This window comes from Anas platyrhynchos, chromosome 27, assembly GCF_047663525.1.
Source record: "Anas platyrhynchos isolate ZD024472 breed Pekin duck chromosome 27, IASCAAS_PekinDuck_T2T, whole genome shotgun sequence".
NCBI classification, from domain to species: Eukaryota; Metazoa; Chordata; class Aves; order Anseriformes; family Anatidae; genus Anas; species Anas platyrhynchos.
The window spans coordinates 5,206,762-5,225,147 of record NC_092613.1 but is presented as its reverse complement, the minus strand read 5'-3'; the positions used below and the strand labels follow the sequence as shown (position 1 = coordinate 5,225,147).

General features: G+C 54.5%; 1 protein-coding gene across 22 annotated transcripts in view; it reads left to right on the top strand.

The window, feature by feature from the left end:
- Nucleotides 1-18,386, top strand: part of NFASC (neurofascin) — an 82,957-nt gene that overhangs the window by 47,739 nt on the left and 16,832 nt on the right. For 10 of the 22 annotated variants that reach the window (XM_072028337.1, XM_072028335.1, XM_038168391.2 and 7 more), the window contains 10 exons: nucleotides 322-423; nucleotides 536-733; nucleotides 1,741-1,811; nucleotides 2,425-2,647; nucleotides 4,262-4,377; nucleotides 5,601-5,805; nucleotides 7,462-7,584; nucleotides 8,214-8,387; nucleotides 10,208-10,222; nucleotides 16,840-17,055. In XM_072028337.1, the coding sequence (XP_071884438.1) occupies nucleotides 322-423; nucleotides 536-733; nucleotides 1,741-1,811; nucleotides 2,425-2,647; nucleotides 4,262-4,377; nucleotides 5,601-5,805; nucleotides 7,462-7,584; nucleotides 8,214-8,387; nucleotides 10,208-10,222; nucleotides 16,840-17,055 (1,443 nt within the window). The remainder of the gene's footprint in view (nucleotides 1-321; nucleotides 424-535; nucleotides 734-1,740; nucleotides 1,812-2,424; nucleotides 2,648-4,261; nucleotides 4,378-5,600; nucleotides 5,806-7,461; nucleotides 7,585-8,213; nucleotides 8,388-10,207; nucleotides 10,223-16,839; nucleotides 17,056-18,386) is intronic. The other 12 variants (XM_027444821.3, XM_027444819.3, XM_072028341.1 and 9 more) reach the window with 6 other exon arrangements.

The window sequence follows — 18,386 nt, the reverse complement described above, 5'->3', positions numbered from 1 at the left end:
ATTTTCGGAACGGTGGCACGTAGCTTGTTGTAAGATCATCTATCCCCTTGCTAAGCCACCTTTGTGCTTGCAGCACCAGACGATGTCAGTGCACGCGGGTTGGGTTTCAAGGCGAGGCGCAATTAGGACGTGAGCGCGTTTGTATTAAAAATAAATAAATAAATAAAAATGCACTGGCCTAATAAAAGCAGAAGGACATGAAGCGTGTCCTCCTGCGGGTCTGGGCTGGCATGGCCAGGGCTTCCCTGCCCCAAAGGAGGAATAGGACCGGGGGGCTCCCGGGACCACCCAGCCTCACCCATCTCCTTGCTGCGCCCGCAGAGCGCCCCGACCGGCCGCGGGACCTGGAGCTGACGGACCTGGCCGAGAGGAGCGTGAGGCTGACCTGGATTCCCGGCGATGACAACAACAGCCCCATCACAGGTCAGAGGCCGGGCTCTCCTGTCTCTTAGGAGAGGGGTGGATGGAGGGAGGTGTCCTCACGAGCCGCCCGGGGTGCCTCGCCACCGGGCTGAGCCCTCCGTCCTCCCCCCAGACTACATCGTGCAGTTCGAGGAGGATCGCTTCCAGCCCGGCACCTGGCACAACCACTCCAGGTACCCCGGCAGCGTCAACTCGGCCGTCCTGAGCCTCTCCCCGTACGTCAACTACCAGTTTCGGGTGATTGCCGTGAACGACGTGGGCAGCAGCCTGCCCAGCGTGCCCTCCGAGCGATACCAGACCAACGGGGCGCGTGAGTACCGTTCCCAGCAGCTGGCCACCAGCATCCCCGGTGTGCTGGAGATGGTTTATGGTGATTTGGGCAACGCCAGACTTATCCCTTGTGGGGTGGGAACCCAGCTCCTCGAACACGAAGGGCTCACACAGGGAATGAGCTGCGCCATGCAGTCATGTGCCGGGCTGTGATTTTTTTTAAACCACATCCCCGAGGCTCTGAGCGGTGCTGTGCAGAGCAGCAGAGCCTGGACGGAAAAAATCCTGCAGTGGTTGTTCTGGGAGAAGCTGTTGAAGGCAGGCCATTTGTCAAGAAAGCTTTCTAAAGAAAATCTTTCATCCTTTCTGGCCACAGGAAGCTCAGAAGTCGCTTGGAAAATTAGACTTCCAAGTGTAAAGTGGCCCCAAGCAGAAGAGATTTTGTTCCAAAACTGCTAATTCATTGTCCACTGCTAGAGCTGGGCAGGGGCCCAGATCGATGCTGGAGTAAAGTGTCCTCCAGTCCACAACGAGACTCGGCTCTGCAGTGTGTGCCCAGTGCCCTGTGCGCTGTAGAAAACTTGGGAGAAGTCAGGGGGGGAATTGACGGGAAGCTCAGGAGTTTTGCTGCATTTCTTGGCCATTGCAGAAACGCTTCTGCAACATCTACTGGCACCTAGTGTTGGGCTGTGACATCGCTCTGCTTGCTTCTGATTTCAAAAGTGTCAGGCTCGGCACCCGGGGATGCTTCATAATGGTGTCTTTTAAAGATTTAGGATGACATTTTTTGGGAAAAAAAAAAAAAAAAGGCTCCTAAATAAATGGCCTGGTTTTCAGGAGTGTGGAGAATCTCATGTTCCATTAACCTGAATGGGAAGTTAAAACTTCTCGAAAAAGCAGGCCATTAGCTGCTGGTCCAGAAGTGGTTTGCGCTTGCGCAGCAACGGGGTTTTAACCACACAAATGATCATTTTTCAGCATTATAAACTGCTTTTTTTTTTCTTTTTTTTTTTTTTTTTTTCTTTTTCTCCCTATTGCGAATATCAGGACCTGAAATTAACCCAACAGGAGTTCAGGGAGCAGGGACCCAAAAAAACAACATGGAGATAACCTGGACGGTGAGTTTGCCTTTGACAGCAATCCAGAGGCAGGGGACTCAGGATTTGAATCCTCAAATGCAGGGGACTCAGGGTTCCTAGCACATGCAATGTACCGCACAGAATCCCCTAACCCCGATGATCATAAAAGAAATAAAAAGCCGAAGATACACCTATGAGAGAGGCTATTGCTAGTGCCTGCAAGAAGACTTGTGATGAAAAAATAATTTGCAACAATGGAAGACAAAGGAAAGATGAGGGACCACAGATAGAGGCTGGGGAGGATGCTCCGGAGCCTGATACACAGCGGGCTTACAGAGCAGCTCCTGCTTTTCTCCATCGACCAGCAGGTGTCATCCAGGAACAAGCCAAAGTGTGCAGGGAGGCTAGGAATTGCCGGGGGAGCATGGGCTGGGAAATAAGGCATGGGGGTATGGTTTGGGGTTCTGCCTAGGGTCTGCAGGGCAGGGAGTAGGTACGACCCTTTTGGGAGCAGAAGTACGGACCCTCCTTGAGGCTTGCTGCTGGAGCATGAACCACGAACCAGCTGCTGAGCAGAACCTCTTGGAGCCCCATAGCAGAGAAATGCAGCTGCTTTTTCCACCCCCCTCACTTTCTGTTTTGCTCCATTAAGCCCCTGAACGCAACGCAGGCGTACGGGCCCAACCTCAGGTACATCGTGAGATGGAGGCGCAGGGACCCGCGCGGGAGCTGGTACAACGAGACGGTGAAGACCCCGAGGCACGTGGTCTGGAACACCCCCATCTACGTCCCCTACGAGATCAAAGTGCAGGCAGAGAACGACTTCGGCAGAGCACCAGAGCCTGACACCGTCATCGGCTACTCGGGGGAAGATTGTGAGTATTTTCTCAGCCGCAGCCCGTAAGTGCTTCCTGAGGGCAGGAGCCCATCCAAGGGCAGGGGTGGGCACCCACGCCCCAGCTACATTCACAGCACTGCTTGATTTGGTACAAAAATCCAGTTCCAAGCATTGGGAGAAAGAGGTTTGGGTCTGTTCTGGGCTGTCTGCAGGTACCTGCAGGACCCAAACCACTCAGCCTCTCCCTCTGTAAAAAACAGATAACACCTCCAGTCTAGAAGGTGGCAAAATTTCCTTAAGAACAACTCTGGCTGTCATCCAATGACCTGCATTAAATTTCTTGTCCCTGATATCCGCACAGCACCAAGTCCATCTTGGATGAGAGGTGCTACCACTGGCGGAGACGGTGTTGGTTCATCCCGGACTGGCTTTTTGTGCCTCTGATACAGCCCCAGCTAAGCCACGGCTCGGGCTCCTGTTTGCAGCACACCACTGGCTCAGCTCATCTTCCTTTAAACCTCTCTACCTGGTCGTGCACAGCAGTGGCCAGCTTGTTTAACTTTTTCCTTTTCAAAAGGTCTGCTGGTGTCACCTTCTGCCTGTAGCATCCAGCACTCCGACCTATGATCCTTATCCTGCCAGGAACATGTGGTTTGCTGCCAACAACTTTATTTTTAAAGAGATATAAATGAGCTCCTCTCAGTGCCACAGATCAGTGGAGTCCCTGGCCAAACGACTCAGGGAGTACCAAGAAGTAAGGCAGATAAGCCAGCAAGCCACCCGTGACTCTAGGCTTGAAGTCAAGGGGACGCAAGAAGAGTGCAGCACTTACAAGAAACTCTGTGTTCGTGGTGCTGAGATAGCACCCAGCACATCCTCACGCTGGGCATCTCCTAGAGGAGATGGGGAAGTGGAAGGATGGGCAGAAAAGGTGGGAGACAGGGCAGGAGCCTGGGGTGAGTGCTTGGGGCACTCAGCGGTGCCCAGCTGAGAGCTCGCTGCTGGAGAAGCTCCACCATGACCTGACTGCACGGCTGTCCCTGTGCTTTCCAAGGTGTTTTTGGGGAGGTTTCAGATGAAACCTCATGCAATGGCCTTGAGGAAGACCTGTAAGAGCCTGTACTTGTGTGCTTTATGTAGAGGCAAACCAGGGAGAGCAAACTCGCGTCTCCCACCCCAGAAGGTCACAGGTGTGCTCCTGCCCATGTCCCAAAGGGTGGGACATGTAGGAAAAAAAAAACAGCAGAAGTAGCTCTATCGTGTCTGAATTGCTTCACAAGTAATGGCAGATTTCTACGTGCAGGCAGGTGATCTGAAAAGGAGGTTAAAAGAAAAAAAAAACAAACAAACTAATGTCAGATAAAAGTGAGGGGATGGAGGTGAGTGGTGGTGTGCTGCGGGCATGTGTGGTCATGGGGCTGTGCAACCTAAAGGAGGGCAGCCCAGAGTTGGCCTGCCCCTGCTGCTGTAGGAAATCCTCCAAACCAATTTTAAGGAGGGAGAAAACAGCCACATCTCCCAGTGATGAAATGCCTGGAGCAGATGAGGGGTGCCAGCAGATGGCAGAGGCGGCGTGCGCAGCCGCTCGCCCGGGTTGGCAGTGGGGCGCACCGTGTGCTGACCGCACTCTGCTTTGTCCCCGACCGCCCAGATCCCAAGGCTGCGCCTACGGATGTTAGGATAAGAGTTTTAAACAGCACTGCCATTGCCCTGACGTGGACCCGCGTGCACCTGGACACCATCCAGGGACAGCTTAAGGAGTACAGAGTGAGCAAAAGCAAATCTCTCCGGCGCGGGCTATTAACACGGCTAACCTGCTCGCCGGCACAGGTGGCCCCGTTGGTGGAGCCGTCTGTGGTGGGGATGACAGAAAACTTTTCTCTGGCCACCCTGACCCTTTTTGGGGTGCAGAGCAGGGGCTGAGCCCCCTCTGGGGCAGCACCAGGGATGAAGAGCCTTGGGGTGCTCTGTGCAGGGTCTGGGTGGGCTGGGGACATCTTCCTTGGCTCCCCAGGACCTTGGGGTGCCTTTGAGCACCAAGGGACCTGCCCTTGGTGGCTCTGCCCGTGCAGAGAGGCATCCCCTGGCCCTACAGCTGCTCAGAAGTGCAGACTGGCTGGCTCTGGGGGGAAACAACCTTGGAGAGGTGCAAACAGGCTGGATTTTGTGTCATCCCCAAAGTCCCTACATCACCTTCTAACAGACGCCAAGCCCTGCAAAGTCTAAACCCAGTCCTGTGCACTAACTGGCAACTAAAGGCAGCGTGGATCCTGGTTTGTTACTTCTAATGTTGAGATTTACTGATCCTGTTTTTTTACTCGTAATGTTGAGATTTACTGATCCTGGTTTTTTACTTTTAATGTTGAGATTTTCTGCTAAGGTAAAAGCTAAAGGATAGACCCTGTTCGAAACAAGCAAAAGTCTGGACTGAGCCCTTCGAGCAGGGTTTATGACTCCACCAAAGGCGTGTGTCCCGCAGGCAGTTATAACATTTCAAATCCAATCATTCACAGAGCGTAAAGGAAGCTCTCCGGGTGCCGCTTTCATTTTTTTCTGCCTCTGCTGTGTTATCCTGGTTGATTTTCCGAATGAATCTTATTTCTGCATGAAATAAGATTTACAGTCGGGGCTCCGCGTTGGAGGCTCTCCGAGTTCAGACTTTCCATTGTGGCCGGACGTGTCGCACCTCGCCTAACCCACAGCCACTAATCCGGGCAGGAAGGGGGAGCACTGGGTGCCCAGCACTGAGAGCTGGATGCCAGGGGCAGCTCTTTGCAATTTGAGCTCTGCTGGGTTCACCTTGCGCCCCTTACCAAGCTCCTACCCCTGTGCCTCAGCCTCCTCCTCGGGTACCCGCCCGGGGGGCGAGGAGCTTCTTTAATCACTCTAAAAGGCTTCTCATTGAAAAGGCAAAGTTTTGCTGTGCTTTGTTAATGAAAAAAAGAACTTAAAACAGGAAAAGCTTCACTTGCCATGCATGTTTCTTGAAGGCCTATTTCTGGAGAGACAGTAGTTTGCTGAAGAACCTGTGGGTCTCCAAAAAACGGCAGTATGTGAGTTTTCCTGGAGACCGAAACCGGGGCATAGTGTCCCGGCTGTTTCCTTACAGCAACTACAAGCTTGAGATGGTTGTAACCAACGGCAGAGGAGATGGGCCTCGCAGCGAAATTAAGGAGTTCCCCACCCCAGAAGGAGGTACGTCCTCGCCAGGGCTCCCGGCACCTCGTGCAGGGGCTGGGACGGCTTCGGGAAGCTCAGCCCAGCTCCGCAGGGTTGGCCAGGAGCTGTGTGGAGCCGTGATGCTGCTGGGGAGAGGCTCCAGGGATGGATTTGAGCTGCAGGTGGATGGCAGCAGCCGGACAGAGGCACTGTCACAGGGCACTGCTCCGTGCCCTTGTCCCCGTGGGGCAGGTGACATCCCTGCCACTACCCCTGGAGCCAACTCCCGGCACCGTCTCATTGATCGTCCCCCACTTCGGGTACTTTTAGCACACCTGGGACCAGGCTGAATGAGAGAAGGGCTTGCAGAGGTCCTGCAGAGGCACAGCACTGTGCCCTTGGATGGCTGCGTCACCTCCAAGTGTCCCTGCAGTTCTGCAAAACGGGGGCGGAGGAGTTCCTCTTGCTCGGTAAAAGGTGGAGAAATCTTTGCAAGACCTCTGTGCTTTTGTTCTGGGGGGCCGTCCCTCGTGCTCCTATCAGGCTTTTAAGGCAGGAGCACCTCCTCCTCCTGTTTGAAGAGCCTGTGTCAAGGATGAATTTGAGATTTTAATTTTCTTGCTGTCACAGGAGCTATTTATAGACACGCCAATAACTTTTTGTCGGAGCTGCACTTTCCGTGCCTGCCACTGAATCTTTCTTTAGCACAGATGTTTTTGGCACAGCGCGGTACAGAAATGCAGCGGGAGGAAACAGGAGAGGCTGGAAGCAAATCCTCTCACCTAACACAAACACCACGGGGTCGTCTTTCTCTTCCTCCTCTTCCTGATGCCCCAGCACAGCATCTCTCTCAGCTCTTTTTCTTTCTTCCGTAACATTTTCCTGGATGCTCTGTCACCAGTTTTGGGTGACTTTCCTTGACCAGCTACAATTCAGCTTGTTAAAAAGCAAGGACTCTTTTCCAGCCCAGCAGTTTGGTGAGCGGGTGCATCTTGGTTTAGCTCCTTTCCTGCATGCTGGAGGCGTGTGGCACCGTGGGGTGGCACTGAACAATCACAGCAGGTTATACTCTGGTCATGCGTAAACTCTTGATTTTCTTTTTCCTACACCACTAAGCTGTTTTATTGGCTCTATACTGATGCTTAGGGGATTGATATCCTGTGAAATTTGCATTAAAAAATAATCACTGATGTCTTAGATCAGTAAGCCAAGTTCTTTCCCCAGCTAGACGCTGCAATTAGGGGTAAACCAGGAGAATCCTTTAATTCCAGAAGGTGTAATGCTTCCCTGCCTTTACCAGCTTTGAATAAGCAGCCATAAAAGCAGACGTTCCTCGGGGTAAGGACCACTGTATACACCAGATCCCTGTTGCAGGTCCCCAGACATTGCTAACACACAGACGCCCTGCAGTAAGAGAAGTTTTTGTACCATTCCAGCAGAGAAATAGAGGGGAGGTAAACGCGGTGCATGCAGAGCTGCTCGGGTCCCTGCACACGCTGCTGAGCCCCCTGGCTGGTGCATGGTTCCTGGCACAGGTTCTTGTTCAGTGGGTATCTGATCTTTGGCGCGCGTGTTTCTGAGTGTCTTGGGTGTTATCAGTCAGCCTGCGATGTGTACGGTGTTGTAAGGTATGTTATCTTGTGTTTTTTTTTCTTCTTTCCCTCTCCTCCCCGGTCCCATCCCCCTCCCAAGTGCCCAGCTCCCCCAGGTATTTAAGAATCCGACAGCCAAACCTGGAAAGCATCAATCTGGAGTGGGATCACCCAGAGCATCCCAATGGAGTCCTCACAGGATACAACCTTAGATATCAAGCCTGTACGTGCCACATCTTATCTTCCTAGTGATAACAGCTAAGTCATTCCATGTTTTCCTTGCTGCTGAGTTACCTCCGTGCCTAGCACAGAAAGCTCTCCGTAAGGAGATTTCCATCACCAAACCACACCGCTGGTGTTGGAGGGGGTCCTGGAGCCGTGCTGGGCATCTGCAGCTTGCAGCTGGCCCCGAAGGGCTGGGGGTGCTCAGCAGTTCTCAAGCCAGGCACAGGAGGAGGGAAATCAGTCTGGCCTCAGGTTTAGAAAGCCCTTTAAGCACCGTCCGAGTGCTTTGTGCTCACTCAAACCAAGCTCCCGGCTCCGTAAGCGGTGCTGCCCGGAGCGCAGCGCGCTCTGCGCGATGCTGGGGGGAGGACAACTTTCTGTCTGAGACCTTGGCACTCGTGCTAGGGCTTTCCTTGGCCGTGCACACCACCAAGTGTCACCAGCAGCAGGTCCACCAGCCAGTAAGCCACCCGCTGCCCTAGGCAAGGCGTACCCAACACCAGATCCAGCTCTCGGAGCCCTAGTGGCCCGGGGCTGTCCCCAGGTCCTGCCCTGGGGCCAGGTGACGTAGCACAGCGTACCTCCGAACCCAATCTGAAGCCACCACCGCCTGCCTTTCCTCCCCAGTTAACGGATCCAAAACGGGCAGGACCCTGGTAGAGAACTTCTCTCCCAATCAGACAAGGTTCACCCTGCAGAGGACGGACCCCATCTCGCGCTACCGATTCTTCCTGCGCGCACGGACCCAGGTGGGGGACGGAGAAACCATCGTGGAGGAGTCGCCAGCCCTGCTGAACGAAGGTATGTGCAGAGCCCCAGCTGCTGGCCTCGCTGCGGGGCTGGGGGGGCGATGTGCACGTGTCAGCCAAAATCTGAAGGTCGGGGAATTTGGAGGTCCCCAGAGCGAGCGGTGCGAGATAACGATGGGTGCGCATCTGCTACCTGCTGCGGAGATGAGCAGACGACTGGCCTTGTGCACTCTTGCTAAATCACCCCAAATTTGTCCCATAAAAGCTTTGCAGGAGCAGTAGGGACAGCCAGGCACCACCTCTGCAGCCTCGGTAAGAGCTGGCCACGGGGCAGATGATTTCTGGGGCACTGGCAGGAGGTGCTGCAGCTGCATCCTCCAGGCTGCCCCATCACCCCACAGCCAGCAGCTGACCTGACCCAAAGCAGAGCCCCAGCTCCCTAACGAGATAAAATGCCCGTTGTGAGGCATTCATCAAACTAAGTGAAAGTTCAGGAGCCCTGAGGGAACTCGGGGAGACAAAAGCTGGCTCTTTCCTTTCTTCAGCATTTGCTAAAAGACCTATGATTTAGTTAGCACTATGATTTAATGGGGTTTTTGTCTCCTTTCCTCCATCTCCCCCTCCCCAACTAATGGCTCTGAGTAGGAAAAGTAATTCCTACTGATGGCCCAGAGGAAATGAAACGCTTCCTGGCATGTCTTAGGTGGGTTCCAGCAGCGCTAATTGCTGCGACGGGATCCGAGATGGGGCTGCACAAAGACACCAGCAGCCAGGTTGCACCTCGGCAAACACGGGAGGGGGAACGTCAGTGCTAAAAAAAAAGGGGGCTTTGCTGAACGAACTGCTCGGAGCACAGGGATGGGGCTGAAGCCATCAGTGCCGACAGCAGCTCTGGTTATCCCACATGTGTTTTTACTGGGTTTGCTTTTACATGCGGGTAACGGTGCCTGTTAGGGCACTGCTGACAAACAGCCATGAGCACCAGCTCTTGTCTAGTGCTTAACTGGTTTGTGTCAGCAAACAGCAGCTGAGGACAACATCCACGTGCCAAGGTAAGGGGCTCTGCCCGCCAGGCTCTGCAGCGGCCCCAGGAGCTGCTGGGGCTCAGCAGAAGGACAAGGAGCCGGCATTGATTCCGAGAAAAACGTTGAAATGTCAAATCCCCAAGCAAAGTTACAGAAATACAGCATTTGACCTCAAAACGTGCAGCCCTGAGGTACAACGCAGCATAGGCGAGTGGTGTCAATGCCAGGCATACAAGCACAATTAGCAGCTCTAAATGAGTTTGATACGGAGGAACCCGCTGCAAAGCTGCACGAAAGGGAAATCTGGAACTGAAAAAAAAAAAAAGGAGATTAAGAAAATTTATCCCATTAACATCCAGGGGTTATTTTCTGCTTGCCAGGCTCATTTACCTGAGCAGTCTGAATAAAACCCAGCTCTCTGCTGCCCTGTGCCAAGGGCTCACACCCACACAACGCAGGCTAAGACCTGATGTCAGAGTCCCACCAGGAAACCGAAGGCAAAATTCGGTGTCAAAACCAGTCCTTGCTGGGATTAGGTGTAAGCACCTGCTTCAGTGCTTTGCTTAATCAACACCGCTGGCATCTCTGCAGCTGAGCCCGTGTGTGGTCAACCTCCAGCTCCAAGGGCTCGTCCCTGCTCTCTGTCCCGTGCAAGCAGGAGGGCGATGGGTTGGAGCTAATGCATTTATTTCCTCTCTCTCTCGAATCTCTGGTGACTGTGTGCAAGTGGTCCCCAGTCTCCCGTTGGTGTGTGCTGGTTGTTTTATGTATTCCTTTGTTTTCTCTTCCCTTCTCTTCTATGCTGTCCTCGTATTCCCCTCTCTATCCTTGGCACTGCACCCTGAAGCCACGCCAACCCCAGGTACCGTACCAGCGGAGGAGGTAACAGGCATGGGGCAAGGCTCACTCCACGCTCGCTCGCGTGTGCTGGCAATTAAGCATGCACTCCGTTAACCCTTTCAATGGGAAGGTGAAGCACCAGGGGCCTGAATTGGGCACGTGGAAGGAGTGCAGGTGAAATGGGGACCAGTGGCAGGCTCCCGGGCTGGGTCTGCAGGGATCAAAATATCTCCGAGCAGCCTTAACAGCCTCCGAGATGCCTAATGATGGCCAAACAGCGCAGCTGCCACGGGCTGTGCAAGCAGAAATGAGAGTCAAGTTGCACTGTTAATGAGGATTTTCGCTCCAGGTCTGCACCAGCCCTCTCCCTTTGTAAGCCTCGGCATCGCTGCCCTGTGCAACACCCCAAAACCTTTCCAAACCTCTCCCTTTTAGGGCTGCCAGGGCTCTAACGCAGGACAATCCTTTTGCTTCCAAGCCCATTGAAAGGGTTAAGGACAACGTTTGTGCCCCAGCTGTGCATGTCTGCATGCGAGGCTATTGCTGGCTTTGCCCTCTATATTGCACATTTCTCCAGCAGCACTGAAGCACACAGAAACCTCCTCGTGACAGCGGGGGGCAGGGTACCCACCTGCTTCAAGGAAACCTGAATCCCCAATTAATCCAGCGTCCAATTATCCAGGTCAACAGTGCAAAGCCTTAGCATAACTTGGTGCCCAGAGGACGCCCACCTCTTCCAAGAGCTGCAGCCACGACTTTTCCCCCCCCCGATGCGGCGTTCCCACAGGGGTTACAGCCCTGTAACCCGGTGCTCGAGGGGCAGCGGCAGCACTAGGGGATGTGTCCACCCACAGCACGCCCCTAGTGCTACAGAAAAGCTTTCAGGCTCTCTTTTTGGACCCTCTGCCCTGCACTGAGGGTGCTGGAAGAGGTCGTGCTTTGCCCTTGCTGGCTGCAGCCCCAGGGCTGGAGCGCTGCCGAAGCGCAGGACCCGCTCTGCGCACCTCTAGGTTGTGCTTCCCTATCTCCTAGGCGTTTCTCCTCCTTTTATTTTGTTGCCGTGACGTCTCTACTCAACATTATTTTGCTTTTTATTTTCCCTTTCTGAAGAGCTGCCAATCTTCTCCTTACTGTGTTTCTCTTCCTTAAACTACAAACGTTAGGGGGTAACAGATTGGTCTGCTTCGGCTGTCGGGAAACCGAAAACAAGCAAAACCTTTGGGAACCCCTGAGGGCTGGTTTGCTGCTGCAGCCGTACCTCAGCCAGGGTTTAGCCCACCCACAAGAATCCAGATTTTCTTTGTGGATCGGGATCAGCTTCTGAAGTCGATTTCTGCTTTCAGCAGGTATTGCTGAACTTTGAAAGCGCGGCGCGATCTCTTTATCCATCCAGCATCGTATCGATTCAGGAATAATTTCTTAAGCTCCTGGAAGCTAGATGGACGAGTTGCCGTTCAAAGGATACATTCATTAAATTCTGTAAGAATAGGGGCTGTTCCTCTATTTTTTCCTTCTGCTAGGAGAAATGGCAAAGAGCAAAGACACACAAAGACACTGGAAGGAGGCTGGAGAGCAGTAAGCGGAGCAGCAGGTCTTTAAGCACTAACTCTCAGCATTCAGAGCCTTCTGGCTGCGATACGCTTCTTCGGGAGGAATCGAGGCAGTGTAAGCTGTAGCAAGACACAGAACAAATCCTCATCCTGATATCGAGCCCAGTGTCGCATCGTGTTAGGGCACGTCCTGGCAAGGCAGCGCGGGCAGGTTGCGGGCGCTGCTTCCGCGGCTGAAGCGGTGTTGGTCCTGGGAGGCTGCTCCTCTTCCAAACACGTAGGGGTTTCGAGCGAAATGCAGTTTGACCTTTCTCTAAAGATTCATCTCCGCTCAGTGACCTAGATTTTGTAGATTTTACAGATTCACAGTGAAAGTTGTTCTTAAACTGCAGTAAAGCGCTATTTGCCATCGGCTGTTGGAACTGAAAAATGGCCTTTTTTTTTTTTTTTTTTCCAGGGGAAACCTTACATACGTGGGGTCGTAGCTGTTCTGTAGGCATGTGAGAAACTGGAGCAACTTGATGAAATCAAAGTGAAGGGCAGAGGCTTCACCTTAGGAAGCCTTTACATTTCCTAAGCCAGAGCTGGATGGAGGGAGAGGTGCTTTGGGGAACAGGTGCCGTGCAAAGGGCTCTCGTCTGCACAACGAATGAAACAAACAAAAACTGGATCCCAAACTACCCTTGTGCATGTCCTTTTGTCAGGGTCGTAAACAGCATTGGTCTTGGACTTTGAAAACATTGATTTGTTTGTTCCCTTCTTGTCGCTCCATAGCTAGGAAGCGGAGGAGAAAGGCTCAATTGTTCATTTTGGAAATGGGCGGCAGCAGCGATACAGAGAACTGCTGACCCCTCTCTTTTAGATGCCATTCAATCGCTTCTTTCTGGTCTCAAATTTCTTATAGCTGTCAGATTTGGAGCAGTTTTTTTCTTTCTGATAAAGACTTCAACAATCTCCTTCTGTTGCTAGAAACCGTGAGAGGGAGATGGGAAAAAAAAAAAAAAGTCCAAAAATGTATTTGGCTAATCATCTAAATTCATGAAAAATTAATCAAATTTCTCCAAGCCTAATTATTTTGTAGACACACCCAAGGGAAAGCTGTAACTGCAGCCTAACAACACATTAAAAGCATCTTTAAATAATTAACGAGCAGTATGGCTGTGCATTGGTTTTTGTATTTTGCAAAAACACGCGACTGCTCGGTGATACCCCACACCACTTGGAGCAGGGCTCGAGCACGTCTCGGAGCAGGCTCCCTCCCTCTCCCATGCCTCGAATTTTTGCTTTTACGATTCTTATCCGCAGATTTCTTCACTCTGAGCATCCCCCAGTTTTTGCGCAGGGCTCGGGCTCCTTTTTACCAGCCCGTTCCCAACCCGAGGAGCCAGGGCGCAGCAAAGAGAAGGAGCCTCTCGAGCAGCCCTCCTGCTGCAAGCATCTCCCTCATTACTTAGCCTATTAATTGCTACAGCCAGACTGCTGCAGCCCCTGCCCATTACGAGAGCGTCTCCTCCCCACTGTGCCCCTCGGTCTCCTCCACCAGAAAGGCTAATGTATCTTGCAGACAGAAAAAGCAATCTGTGCCTTGCAAAGCCAGGGCCGATTTATGAGCTAAGCGGCGGTTTGCGTGTTCCAGGAAGAGGGGCTCAGCTGTTGTGGGAGCCAGAGAATGAACATTGCTACTGCTGGCTTTTTCTCTGGCTTTTCTGGGCACGCTGGGGCTGTTTGAAGCCTCCTTCCTTGGATGCTCCAGTTTTCAGGGTGCTGCTCTGCCCTGCAGTTTGAAAAGCGGCCGCCCCTTGTCTGCAGCACCTCCTGCCTGGGAGGTTTTCTTCCCCCAGCCCTCGGGTGAAGGCTGGGTGCGTGGTCCTGCATCCGCACACGAGGCAAACGCTGCCAAAGTCCCCGAGTGAACCCGCGAGGGGGGAATGCAGGGAGATAAATCCAGCAGCAATGCACAGCCAGGGAAGTGTCAGAGCTGCGTTTTTAGGAGGATGCGTGTGGTTTCGGGATGATCTTGTAAAACCGAGCACTTGGTTTGAGCAGATCTGGAGCTGCCAGCCAGGAGCATCCTTAATGAGCCCTGCCCTGGTTGCAGTGCTGGGGCCCCTGCCCCTCGCTGTCTGGGGGGAGCTCTGATCTTCTGTCGGAGACCGGCTTTGCCTTCCCCCAGACCGAACTCGGCTCTCATTAGGGGATGGATTTCAAAGGCCGGTAAATGCCCCTTATCTTCTCTCCCCCAAATCTACCAGCTGAGCTTTTTCTTTCGCATACATTTTGTATTCAAACACAAATGAGGCTGCAGCTGTGCTTCCCGGGGCAGATGAGGACCAAATCCCCCAGCCCAGCGGGAGCCCCGCTGCCCGGGCTGGCCTCATCCTGCCCGGTGCTGCCCGCAGGCAGGCTCTCCTCCTGCCCCTCGCTGACCTCTTGCTTTCTGGAGCCAAAGCTCCCACCTTGTACCCGTTCCTAGTCCTGCCAGGCTCCTTCCTATCCCGGTGCCGACGCACGCAGCCGATCTCATGGGGGTGAGATGGGGGTGAGCCCGCGTTACCCTGATGTGCTGCGATTGCCCTGCTTGTGGGGAGCCTTTCCAGGAGAGCTCATGCTCTGCTGGAGCAGCGTGGGCAAATCCCTCCTGGCACCACCATCAGCCAGGATTGAGGTGCCCGGATCAGGCAACCACAGGGGGGCTGCTGGCACCGTGGCACCCAGGAGAGCTCCGTGCAGCGGGATACATCCCGCAGGCAGCGTGGCTCTGCGCATAAGGCAGGGTGATGCCCCCCTCTATGAGGGATATTTTACCCCAGATCATCTCTGCCCGTCTAGGGGTGCATTAAGAAGGGCTCTCGCCTTCTGCTAAAGCCTTTGCAGCAGCACCAGGCGATGCCCACAGCCTGCTGGGGTGCTGCACGGGAGCAGCATGGCACAGTGACGTGCACCAGGGCTGGGAGCTGGGCGTTGGAGCAGCTCTTCCTGCAGCTCCTGCCCTTCAGCAAGGTGCTCGGTGCCTCGGTGGGTCGTCTTCTCCTTTGCTGTGAATCGAGGATTCACAGAGGAGATGCATCAGCTAGGAAGGAGTCTCCACTGTGCAGGGTTGTTGTGGGCATTGCAAGCCCAAGTAGAGGACTTGCAGCACGATCACATTCACAGTAGCCCCACTAATCACTTAACCTCCCGAAAAATGCCATGAATCAGCAGACTGAAGCCTCAGGACACAGAAAAGTGAAGGCTTGGTAAAAACTGGGTGAGCGAAAGCAATGCACAACAGCACCCCCCTATCCTCCCCCCACTGCCACGGCTCAGCCAGGTCAGGGCCAGCTTTGTGACACCACGTGCACCCCTGGGGACAAAGTCGTGCAATTCTCCCACCCCCCCCAGCCTGGCTCCCATCACCGTTGCTGCCGTCTGTCGCGGGCTGGCTCCGTCGCACAAGGCCGGGGTGGGAGGGAGGCGGCTGCTCCATCCTGCTGCTGCTCCATCGGGCGCTGTGCTGCTGCATGAGGCTCTGCGAGGCGCCGTCGGTCGGTCCCTGTGGTGGCGAGGTGCCGGGCACGCCACGGGGTCGTGCTGGCCATGCCTTGGGGACGTGCTGGTAACCGTGGTTTTATTGCAGCTGCGCGCGGTAGGGAGCTGGACGGCCTCACCTGCTGCTCTCCTCTGCCCTGGGACTGCTGGAAGGGCTCGGATTTGGTGGGAGCCACCCTGGGGCCTTAGCTCTGGCCTTTCCGAATGGTCTCTGGTGTGTTGGTAGCCTTGAAGGGATGCTCGCTCCCATGCAAGCTGAGCTGGGACTGGCTTGGTGATAAAGCAGGGCATGGCTTTGCTCTGGGACACTTTTTAAAACACTTTCCTGGAGCTATTCTTGTTTGGGTGATATTTGCAATAGCCATTTTCATTTGCCTGATGGGGCTTTGTAATCCCTTGATCTACAGAAGAGTAAGTAAATACAATTTAATGCGAGCACCACAGGATTTCATTTACCTTCGGCAGTTTAAGCAGCTCTCCAGATGCATTTTCTGCTGGCAGCTTTTCAGGCAGTAGGGCAAACAGTTTTTACAGAGCGCTGCCCTTTCATACCTGAGGGCATTCAGCAATAGTTTCCAATGCCCCAGCCACGAGGCCGGTGCTGCTGCTAGCTCCTGTTTCCCATTCGTGACAGCCAGCTACAGCCCCAAGCACTCTGCTCACAGCAACGATTGCAGTCCTGAGCCAAGCCAAAGCCAAAAGGCAGATCGGGCTCCTTATTGCCTCCTCCAGCCAGCCCAAGCCCTGCACCCTCCTTTGGTGGCGCTCAGGACCCTGTGCAACCACACCAAGAGGTGTGTGCAATGTGCACCCCTACCCTTTGGCTCACCCATGTGGGTGGGGGCAAACAAGGGCTGTTAAGAAACCAAATTGTGCAGAAATTTTCTCTAGAAAGCTTAGGGTGTGCCAACCCCTCTGTCCTAATTTAAACGTGAATGGCGAGGGGCGGTGATGGCACGGTAGCATCCAGCACCCACCAAAGAGCTAAGACCCCGGCAGTGCTAAGGCTGCTTCATCACCCGGCTGCAGGATCAGCACAGAGATCAGCAGGAAAGGACACAGCTAAGCCTCAAGCCAAATTGGCAGCTCAAAGATACCGGAGGTGTCGTCCCGGGGCTGCTGAATTAGTGTAATCGGGGCTCCCCTTGCTCCACCACAAATTGGACGGTGGTGTTTTAAGAGTCTGGTCCGGTTCCTCATTTCGGAAAGCCTGGAAAGCTCTCAGCTGAAGGGGGCGATGGGTTTGGGCAGCCCACCCTGCTCATCCCTGTGACGGACCCCACTTGGTGGTGCCCTTCGGTGCCCCAGGAGGAGCTGGCAGAGAGCCGGGAGGCCGAGCGCAGGCGGCGGAGCTGCTGGGTGGCTGGTGCACGCCAGGCGGGCGCAGGAGCAGGGGCTGGGTGCTGCTCACCTCCCTCCTGCTCCCTGCTCGCCCCGGTTCTGGAAGGGGAAAGACCTCCAGGTCTGCATGGTGCCATGCTCGGCGTTGGGAATGGCGAGGGCGAGCCCGAGGAGCCGTAACCGCTTCTCCACAGCCAGTGTCTGCGTTTCCCTCTGCCAGCCGCGACCTGGTTGCCTCCAACCGCAGTCGATCTCGCCAGCCCTACGGCAACCCCAACCACTCCAACTACCACAACTACCACAACCACCACCACCGCCACCACCACCGACACCACCACCACCACTCCAGCCGCCACCACCCTGCCCGCCACCACCGCCGCCAGCACCACAACAACTACAGAGAGGGCTCCGGCAGCCACCACCAAGCAGGAGCTGGGTACTGAGCTTTCCTTTTCCTCTCTCCCCTACAAAACCTCCGGGGGCTTTCCCCGCTTCTCGCTCAGAGCCAGGATTGGTAACGGGTGCAGGAGAAGCCTCACCCACACGGTGAGAGGCGCCCCGTGCTCCGGGAGTGGCTTTGCAAGCCGGAGGTGGCACAGACTCAGGGATTAAGACGTGGGGAGGCTGTGCCACCCTCCTGGTCCCAGCCCGACTCTGCGAAAACACAGCTCTCCCTGGGGTGTCACGCTTCTGAATTAGTGTGAGGGTCGGGAAAGATGTAGAAGACCCACCAAAGTACTATTTTTGCTGTTAAAATGAGGTTCGGTTACTACCATAGATGTCACTTCAGATTTAGCCCATCGTCTGTTAGCTAAGAGACCTGTCAGGGCTCACAGGAGCCCTTTGGGTCGTGGCGCTGCCGCTCTCTGCAACGCGACCCCGTCAGAGCCCCCAGGGAACCTGGGGGGTGTCGGCAGCCACAGGAGCTCTGCTCCTGGGGTTCAGGAGGGCCAGAGAAAGCACTGCTGGAGCAGGGGATCCAGCGGGCCAGGTGCAGGCTGGTCCCTGCTCTGTGTTTTACTGGTGGCTCCAGAGAGAGGCAGCCCTCGGAGCTTTTATAAACACTGCAGCAACAGGACCTGCGGTGAATACACTGCGGGGTGGTAGGCAGGTTGTTCAGAAAGGAACCAAGCTCGGAGCAAAAGGGAACGCAATCGAAGGAGTTCAGTTACGTAGCTGGATAGAACGCACTCACAAGCGCTGCCCTAGCAAAATCAGTTTAAAAACTGGTGCAAGGGAGCGAGCTGCAGCCTCAGCACCACGTCCGAGGGCTCAGGAATGAAGCAGGTTCACGAGATCGTTTCCACAACGCAGTCACAGCTCAGTGAGCACATGGGAAGCGCTGCTAATTGCAAAGGGGCAATTACCTGCGCACGCTGCAGCCACGGGGAACGGGAGGACAAGAGGCAGAGAAGCAAAAAGCAGTCGGGGAGCGGCACGAGGAACAGCACGGGGCCGAACAGCCCCGGGGACACGAGCCCAGAGCCCGAGCTGTAATGCAGGCAGACAGGGGGCCCGCGTGGCAGCGCAGGTTGGGGCTGCAGGGGGGGCTCCAGGTCACGTCCCCCCCCCTCCCCGGCATTAGGGGCTCCGTTGCCCTTTCCCAAAAGTCACATAGCTGCCCTCCTTCCAGGGACGGAAGTTACTCATTGGTGTTTTGTCCAACCAAATCCTAAGCTACGTCCCAAAGCAAATAATTAACGCTAAAATCGAGGCGCAATTTGTGTGGAAGCTCTTAAAGCACACTGAGCTGGTGGCTTCGCTCCA